At 35.7% G+C, this 10129-nt stretch overlaps 1 protein-coding gene across 3 annotated transcripts in view; it reads right to left on the reverse strand.

Moving 5' to 3' along the window:
* REV1 (REV1 DNA directed polymerase) overlaps positions 1-10129 on the reverse strand; it is a 55227-nt gene that overhangs the window by 30673 nt on the left and 14425 nt on the right. For all 3 annotated transcript variants that reach the window (XM_085557470.1, XM_021546718.4, XM_021546720.4), the window contains exons 2-5: positions 9937-10003; positions 9037-9169; positions 7106-7274; positions 1303-1452 (exon numbers count right to left, since the gene is read on the reverse strand). In XM_085557470.1, coding sequence (XP_085413596.1) covers positions 1303-1452; positions 7106-7274; positions 9037-9169; positions 9937-9993 — 509 coding nt within the window. In that variant the 5' untranslated portion in view covers positions 9994-10003. The remainder of the gene's footprint in view (positions 1-1302; positions 1453-7105; positions 7275-9036; positions 9170-9936; positions 10004-10129) is intronic.

Genomic DNA, 10129 nt, shown 5'->3' on the forward strand with positions numbered 1-10129 from the left:
TTCATGAGTTCTATACACTCTTGATCTGCTGGAAAAAAAGAACAACAAACCCAACTATCACTCCCAGCTCCCAAAGCTAGTAATTTAAGTACACAAAAAAATGTGGGAAAAAATTAGCTATTCAGTACACCACTGAAACCAGAAACTCAATTAAGCATGAAAACAATTTGGTTAAGATTATCCAAACATAAACTGCAGTAAACATAGTATTTTTGAAGAGTTGTGTGGTTGAAAATGGTATATTAAGTGGCACATACTTAGTGGATAGGCAGGCTTTTGAAGTCATGTTTTTCAGACTACACTGACATGCTGGGAAGTCTGAATATTCTCATTTAAAAAATCTTTAACAACACAATAGTAAGATGTGATTGTTTAAAATATGGGTATGAAATACTGCTTATGATAGTAATTTTGTGAGACTGGTTTTATTTTCCAGACAAATCCCAGTCATGTGGTGAAGTCTCCTCAGCATTATGCACGACTGGATTGTAAAAAAATCAGCAGACTGGAAGAACTCAGATCACCAGTTCAAATCAGGAAGTATAGTATCTTGCACAATATCCTTGGCCCTGCTTGAGTAGTAGTATTAAACCAGATGACATCCAGCTTTCTTTTCCAAACTAAAAAATTCTATAATATTATTATTATTGCCTATAAAGAACAAATGTGTATTTCTGAAAAAGATGAGGAACCTTCTTAATAAAAAAGAAAAAAATCTATAGACGCTCAAGTGGAATGTTTCTTTCCAAATTCCAATTCCTCTGCCAGTTAAGGTCTTAGGTCTCTTAGAATACTTTTTTATATTGTAATTTCATTTTTCAATCCATCTTCTCTCTCAAGCATGACTTAAACCTTGGTGTTAGCATACATAATGTATGTTGTGACTTCCTTTTTTTTTTTTAAGAGGCTAAAAAAAGCGATTAATAACTAGAATGCATTTATATTCATTCCTAGGCACCTTTAGCAAAAGTAGTCAGCAGCTTTTTATTTTTGAAATAAAGCCTCACTTTTCAGTGTCACCTATCAGAATCCTTTAATGCATGCCTGTTGGTTCCACAGATATATTACATCCTAGGACTCCTAGGTCATATTATCAAACAAACTGTGGTCCAAAGACTAGAGACAAGGCTCGGTGATCTTTTTCCTCAACTATTTATACAGCTATACCTTACTTTTAAATTTCAGCTCCTCAAAAGCTTGCCTCTTACAATGCTGAAATGAGCTTTAAAAATGCTATTTACAAATGCAAACTCATTATGGGTGAATGATGAGCATCTGCATTACAAAATCAGAAATACTTACACCCTGTTGAGATCTTTAGCTATATTGCTTGGACCTGGCACAGCATCTTCAGGTTTGTGTATGCTGTTAAAGTTGAGACCTTTCTGAAAGCCTGACTGCTTGGTGTAAAGCTGATATGGAATGTGTGAAAGGAGACGTCCAGCTTTAATGCTGAAAAAAAAAACAAAAAGAAAAACCATGTTACTGCTTAACAAATAAAAAAAAAAAAAAAAAACTAACGTTCTCTGCTAAAAGAACTCCCTTATTTGTACATGTAGTGCCTTCCACAACCCCCTTCTCACCTTAACTGGACTAACTGAAAAGTAATTTGTGCTGTGGCAACTGGTGCAACAAACGGTATTTGCAAAGATGTGTTGGTCAGTAGTCTAAATCCAGTTCTCTTTCCAACTGACACACATAAACCTCAAATATTTAATTTAAACAAAACAGTCAGAAAACATTTGGTTAGTGGTCCAGGTTGTTCTACCTGAACAATACTCACTGAGCTCTTTAACATGGAACAAATTGGGGTAGAATTTGAAAGAGGTCAGCTAGGATGTGGTTCACTGTTAAAAATTAACTACTTTTTCCATTCCACGAGACTAATTACCTCTTCTTGTAAAACATTCACTGAGGCAAGTGAAACAGAAGAATAATTTCCAAACAGACCTTTCATAAATATCTACAGCAATCATTCCAGTTATTCCTACTGTGTTCCAGTCTATCTCCCTCTTCATCTTCCACTGAAACTGCAATTATACTTGAGTAACTGCTAAATTCCTTAGGGAAGCCACACACTTGGAAGTGAAATAGTCTCAAAAATACACCAGAGGATGATTTAATCTCTCCACCTCAACACCTGTTGTTGGCAGAAGCAGTAACAGCCTTCCAAGCGTACACTTCACCTCTTCTCTGTATACAATTCTTCATACTGGACACTGGCTCAGAGATGCTGGGACTTCTTCCAGCAGAGGAACCTCCCCCATATCAAAGCAGATTAGTATTAGCATTTAGTTTTGAAGACAGAACTGGAGTCAGATTTTAAAGATAATTTAGCTTTGTGCTTTATTGTTTTTCAGCACCTGAATGCTTTCTCTTGCTCCAATCTGTACTACTGTCAAGGGAGCTGGACAGTAAAACAAAAGCCCTTGGGAGCTTTCTGGCTGCAATTAGAGACAATATAGCAGGAGATCACATTCCCCAATTAGATAAATTAAAACTAGTTAAGCATATACATATACCTGGTAAGGTTTCTATGGAAATGGAATAGCAAAACAGCCCCAAAAATGTATCAATTAAATATTGTTTGATACATGAATATGTATCATTCATAGGGAAGATTATTTGCATTAAACATTGCCAAACAGAATTAAAAATACCCCTGGGAGAGTTCCAAAGCTTTCTTGTACACAAAATGGTAATGCAGCAACTGAGTTTTAAAATGCCTGACTTGACTGTTTCTCCAAAGGCCATGTGAACATAGGTGCAGAACCAACTTGGTAATATTTCAGAGTAATTGCTACAATTTCAAGATGAATAAACAAACTTACATTTATTTAAGAACTTGTTTATGATGTCATGGTTTTAACTACTGGAGTAGCTGCATTACTAGATAAACAAACAGTTGTTTTTTTCCAACATGCAGCAATAGGAATACTAGTTTAGATGCACCATTCAACATCTTAACCCATTTCACCTTCCCGGTGTCACAGAATTCAAAATCACAAAAAAAAATTACATTGAAAAGGACTTCTGGAAGTCTCTAGCCCAAACACTGATCAAAACGTTACGTTTTAAAGTCATATCAGGTTGTCCAGGACAAAAAGTCCACCTAAATTTTGAGTATCTCCAAATGCAAAAATTCTATAACCCTCTCTAGGCACCTGTTTCATTGCTTACTCTCTTTTAACTGTGAAAAATCTCTTTCTTATAGTTGAAATTTTCTTTGCTGCTACTTGTGACTATTGCCTCTTGTCTTCTTGCTGTACATCTTGAAGAAAAATCTGGCTCCACACCCTCTGTAACCTCCATACAGGTAATGAAAGACAACAATTAGACCCCATCCTAGTCCTCTCTCCAAGCAGAGAAGAACCAGCTTCCTTTCCTCAGTCTCTTGTTATGTATCACATGCTCCTATTGGTGGTACTCCTCTGAACTGAACACCGCAGCTGTTAGTAACTTCTCTTACTGAAAAGTTGACACACAACTTCAGATTTAACTTCAGAAGTATTGATCAAACTGGAAGAATAACTTGCCTTGATCTGGACTGTGGTCTTGCCAATGCAACCAGTTACTGTTAGCCTTTATCTCCACAAGAGCACAACTGCAGCTTCATGGTTATCTTTTAGGGTAAGACTTGAGGGTCCTGGTGGATTACATGGGTGTGTCCCAGCCTGGGAGTCCCTAGCCTCTCTGGTTGCATGGAACTAATTCTGTCTTGCGTCCAGGGCTCTGCATTTTGCTTTGTTGAATTTCACCAAGTTTCTGCCATCCCATTCCTACAGTCTGTTGATGCTCTCCAAAGGACAGACCTTCTCTCCAGTATCTCAGCTGTTGCCTTCTAAATCATCCACAAATTTGCTGAAGCTACTTTCCACTGTATCACCAATGTCCATGTTGTTAGTGAAGACATAAACTTTATCTGTCCCAGTATGAACCGTTCAGAAGTGCCCGTTGTGGGTATTTGCTAGTTTGACTCCAAACTGCTGACCACTATGGTGACCAAGGCAGTAGGGCCAGTACTTGCATCCCTCAGCCAGCAGCCCACTATCCAATTCATACCTCCCCAATTTGTCTTCAGTAATGCAACACGGGACTGTGTCAAAAGCATTACCGTAGTCATAGCAAATGATATCTACTCCTCTCCTTTGCATTTGCAATCCTCATCGGAAAACTATGTGTCATACCAGAATAGCATTTTTTTCTTATTATTTTAAACTATTTTCTTCATATTTGTATTAGATTAAGACAGGTCTTTAGGAGAAATATTCACCTAATTTGAAAATCAAAATAAGGAATCCACAAATACTGGTACCTCATGTTAGTTATCCTCAGTCTCTGAAAAGTGATTATAAATGTCAAAGAATGTTAAAAGAATATTCAATTTTGAAAGTCAAGCTCTCAGATCATCTGAATTTGGCTTTCACTACACAACAATCTTTACATGTTACATAATGGTAGTATGGTGTAACGGTGCATTTTTCAAATAAATGAATGTATTTTCAAATAAAGTAATTGTGTATTTTTCAAATAAAGGAATACTGACTTAGAAAGGAGGCTTGCCTGTAATTCTCTTCATTTGTTGCAAACATGGAGAGGTAGCAAAAACACACAATAAGGGACATGCAGAAAGAATAATTTTGTCACTACAGCAACCACACTATTACCCTGCAACACAGGATTTTGCAACTGCTGTTAGAGAAGATCTCTATGGGATGCTAACTAAAGCAAAATTCTAGAGCTACTTCCACTTAACAACAGGTTTATAAGAGTCTGACTCTAGACCATAGCTCAGAATATTCAAAGCTTTTAATGCAGCGATAAAGTTCTACATATGCCTTACTATCCTTATGCAAGTAACTCTGCAGAATTTCCATGGCATATTCCAAATTATGAACATTTCTGATGCTTTACCTCAATATCCTTTAGGTGGCTCTAAAAAAAATTAAATTAAATAACAGCCATTGTAATGGTGCTATGTTACATTCATTAATCTTTGGAAAGCGGACAGATGCTACAGTGATAAGCACCAATAAAAGACGGGAATTAATTATTCATTTCATTACCAGCAAAGAATTCAAGTCACATGCAATAAGTAACGAACAGGAGACAAAAGGAAAAGCCATGTCACTGTATTAGCAGTCTGCATCCTGAACTCAATCTTTTCTTTGCAGAGAATGTGGCAGGTGCCATAGTGAAAAAAGATAGCATGTGATTATGTAATTAAGGACTAAATCATAATAGATGCACATAAGAAACAAATCAAAGCTCCACAGACAAAAAACTTCCTAATTTTGCAACCTTAGGTGACAAGACCAAAGATCTGACAACACTTTTACCAGCAGTTTGTGACAGCAACATTTTAGGGTAGATTCTTAACCAAATTAAAAAAATTGCAAACCTATCATATTGCATACAAGAGAACTGCAGAGAGGTGCTTTGCAGGAGTGTGTAGTGACAGGACAAGGGGGAATGGCTTGAAGCTGACACAGGGTAGGTTTTTATCAGGTATTAGAAAGACTTTACTGTGAGGATCACGAGGCACTGCAACAGATTGCTCCAAAAAGCTGTGGATGCTCCATCCCTGAATGGATGAGGCTTTTAGCAACTTCATCCAAGGTCTAGTGGAAGGTGACCTAATCCATGGCAAGGAGGTTGGAAGTAGATGATCTTTAAGGTCTCTTTCAATTCTATGAAACTGGAAACTCTACATCTACTACACTAATTTTCACATACTGATGTACTGAGAACATAATTTGGTATTCCATATACAGAGAAGGATTATTTAATCACTGAGTATTCTTTAATACTATTGAGAAGAGAAACAAAAAGAAAGGTGGTTGTGAAATTAGCTTCTATTCTAGATGTGGTGTGTACCCTGTTCTGTTGAGACAGTGAATTCCCCCATTTCCTTGTGCTCAAACTCATGTATCTGTCTATACTTGGTTCTTCTGACTTATTTTACAGTATAACCTTCCAGAGCCGCAATGCAGAACCTGAAACCAGAATAAAAATTTTAGGAGATCTGACATATCAGATTGTATCAAGTCTCTGCTGAATGTATACAAATTGATCTTTCAAATCTGGTCAAAATAATAGCAAGCTCTAGCGGCACCAATTAAAAACAGTCACATCTTCCAAATAAAACCACACTTGCCATCAGTTTTCCAAGTCCTCAAACAGAGGGGTGAAGCCTTAAAACTGCTGGGGGGGGGGGGGGGTGAGAATCTATCTGAAGTCTTTTTCAAACTGAGTAACTTAAAATGTCTAACTAAAGTTTAAAAATTGACGATAAAGATACATGATATGAAACAGCTGATTACAAAGGACTGAATACCAGCAAATTGAAAATAAGATTTCACACATGCATTGCAGAACAGCTCCTTGCTTGTTTCTACTGGTTATCTAAGAAAGAGGCTACTTAAGAATGGCATGACACTGGCGGGATAATTTCTAGAACATATTCCTGCCTATTCTATTTCCTGTGAATTCCTCAGATGGAAGAAGAGAGATGCAAGCCACATTAACTGCTTTGAGCTTGGCTATTGTCTTTATCAAGGACAACTTCAGTGGACTCTATATATTCCAGTGCATGGAGAAACCAAAGAACATAGATATTTTGTAAATAAAATGCATACTTTTTTTTTAATTTAGTTTTTATTATTTTCTTATGAAGTCACAACACAATAAATGTTTAGATGGAGAACACTTTCAATTAACATCCTCCTTTATATACAGATGACATGAAACTTATGCAAATCACATGACAGGAGATATAAAACAATCACATAGTAGTTATTTAACATCCTGAGATGAAGTCTGATTAACTGGTTAGATAATAAATGGAATTAACAGGATAACGTTCAGTTTCCTAATATGCTTGAGACTTTCTGAATGTTCTTGGTGAAGCTTCCTAGAGAACGATCCCCAAGAAGCAAATCTTCAGTGTAACAGTAGTATTTCTACTCAGTTGTTCTGTGACTTAATTTTTAAGCTAAACCATAATCTCAAAATGCAATCTTGAAGTTTTTTTCTCCCCAGTTTTTTCTTGGTTTCTTTTCCCCCCAAAAGGGAAAATCTCCAAACACAGTAGACATAAACTTACCTTTCCACGATCCACTCTGGCCGAACTACTTTTTCTCCTTTCAATTCTTTTATTTTGGCATTTGGAAGATTGGTGGCAATAATGTGAGTTGTTTTTGATCTGGAATAGTACACATGATATTGGCCTCCATGTAACATCATCAACCGTCTTAATTCATCAGCTGAGGGATCTATAAAATTAAAACCAGAAATATTCCTGTTTAGTGTCAGCAACTACAGTGAGAAAAAGAACTTTAACTGATAAATACGATGCCATGGTCAGAAAGAGTGCAAACCATTGTTTTACTCTGGAAAAAAACTTACAAGTTCTTCAAACAACAATTCAGAAAAACATTTTGCAAAAAAAAAAAAGCAGAAAACTGTGGTTTTGAAAACACTAATTCAAAATGCGAATATTTTACTTGCTTTAGAGGAGCTTCCCACAATATGAATGGCAGAAGGTAGGAAAAAATACTCATGCAGATGTAATGTTAAACTATATCAAAAAATGCTTTATATCAACATAATACAAAATTAGATTATCTTTTCACCAGAGTTCAGGAGAATAGTTTATACCCAGAAGCAACAGAAAATAATTGATATAAAAAGTGTTTAGCAACCACACAGAACTCCTACTATGTAATTTCTGATGTACTGAAGCAGTTAACTCACTCCTTCCTTACCAGGTTAGTCTCGAGTTGCAAGGAACAAAGAATACCTTTGTTACAAGGAACAAAGAATACCTTAAAAATCAACAACTTTTCTGATCTCCTCAATTGTTTTAAAAAGAGTACTTATTTTGTAAGCAGAGGTGGAGAAAAAAAAGGAAAAAAGTGTTAGCTTTGGAAAATGTTTGCAGTGGCGTCACACAGGCACCAAAAGATTTGGGTCACCACTAACACAATGTTTGAATAGTGAATCTAGCACAAGATATTTTTTTTTTTAAAAGTCAAACAATATGAGAAGGAGGAAAAATTTTTTAAAGGATACAGTTACAATTCCTTTCTGTCAACTCTCAAAATAAGTCTAATATTCATTATTCCTCCAACTTGTAACTAAAAATAGCACACACTTGGTCCAAGTGTTACCTTTCCTACTCCAGCCTTTTGGACAACCATCTTCTAGAGCTCTTTTTAGGGATTAGCCAATTGAAGAATACACAAATGCTGGATTTTCACTAAAGAAAATGCCTGCTTAAACAACCAATCCAGATGTATTAATGGTTCAACATATCCACCTTAACCTTTTTCAATCCATTTGAGCCCTGTGCTTAAACCAGCACTAATCTATCCCATAGAAGCTCTATGCATCAGTTACATAATAATCACAACATTCCTGGCAGAGACCCCTGAATAAGGCTTCTGGGGAGTTTCCATAATGTTATTAAACTGCTTTACAGAAGTAAGAAGTATGAACATAAGCATGGTAGATTAAAAACCTTACTCCAGCTAACATGCATTATTAGTCCACCACAGATGGTCCCTCCAATACATAAATCTCTTACCTCTTCTCTTCTTCCTCCTTCCACTATCAGTAGGTTCTGTCTCACACCATATACCATTCTGAGCAAGAAAACTTTGAGGAAACATATTCTCTCAAATGTAAATGTAAGGCATACAGTCTAACCATCACTAATTTGAAAAATTAAAAATTTAGTAAGTGTAAGTGGATGGAGGAAATTAAAAGGCCTGATTTCAAATAATAAGATCACAGAAACATGGAAACTACTCCTATTTCTAAAAGTTATGTTATGTAAATCACATAGTAAAGTAATATTTATATTCAGAATGTAAATCAGATTTTTTTATTGAAAACCTTAATCATGAAAAACACACAGAGTAATTGTCATGTATTTACTTAGCTGCAAATTCATGTGTTTTGCAGTTACTTCCACTCAGGATGGTACATATGAGAACAACACAATACAGATTCTTAAAAAAAACAAAGGCTCACCTGTCAAGCCATTGACGTAGATGGCGACTCCACTAAAGATACTTGATGAATTTCCATCCCTCTGTTGTTGTATGGCTGAATCTGACCGGAACTGATCCTCCAATTTCTTAACTTTTGCTGACATGTACCCACCCTAGTTTTTAAATTAAAACAAAACACAACCCATGATGACAGTCCTATTTTTTAATACTTACATACAGAAACTGATCAATTATAAGACTACAAAGGTAAGGAACATTCCTCCAAACTGTATTTGGCTGACACACGAAAGACATTCATTTTTCAAGTGAAAAACAGCAAATACTCCACCATAAACTTAGATAACTTCATCTTGTTATCAACATGGCAGAATTTATTTTATACTAAATCTTTTTCTTATAGGAAAAGATTCTATATATAAAAAAGATTCTATATATATAAATACTCTTATAGAATAAAAAGAAAGAATAAAAAATGGGATGATGTAAATTTGGGTGCTAAATTGGTGACTCATTGCCTAAAAAAACAATGTGGTTCCATATTTTTTCAGTTCTTAAATATATACGGGACAGTAGTATTATAAACCCTGATGTAAATTAGGTGCCTCAGTTAGTGTTTGTGCAACCACAGGTGGAGATAACTGTAGATAGCTTTGAAATTTCTTAAGTTTATTTTTAAATGGTGATTTAAAACTATTCGAGGGCCTGCACTTATTAATAATGAAATTTAGTGATTATTGTGAACACAGACTTCAAAACCTGGTAATTAAAAATTTTATTTCCAACTTAATTATGTGTCTTCAAGTAAAGCAGAAGGGTTTAATTTATAGGGTTGTCTTAGCATGTAAAACAAAATTGTAACCCCTTTTTAACCACAGTACCATTTACCTGTTTAAAAAAAGCCACTAGGTTTTGAACATACCCATATTCCCCATCCATCGCCATCGGCAGCTCGTTTCCGCCATCCACCTCGCCTCATACTGGAGCTTCTGCAGAGGAACAACAATGCTTGATCAATTAAATGTTCATCAGTGGCACTTCAATGATGGCACTACAGGCCATTTACAGATTATCACAAAGATTAAATGTTTTAAATCACTGAAGTATTCACTGAA

The sequence above is a fragment of the Lonchura striata genome, chromosome 1 (genome assembly GCF_050655825.1).
Source record: "Lonchura striata isolate lonStrDom1 chromosome 1, ASM5065582v1, whole genome shotgun sequence".
Lineage (NCBI taxonomy): Eukaryota > Metazoa > Chordata > Aves > Passeriformes > Estrildidae > Lonchura > Lonchura striata.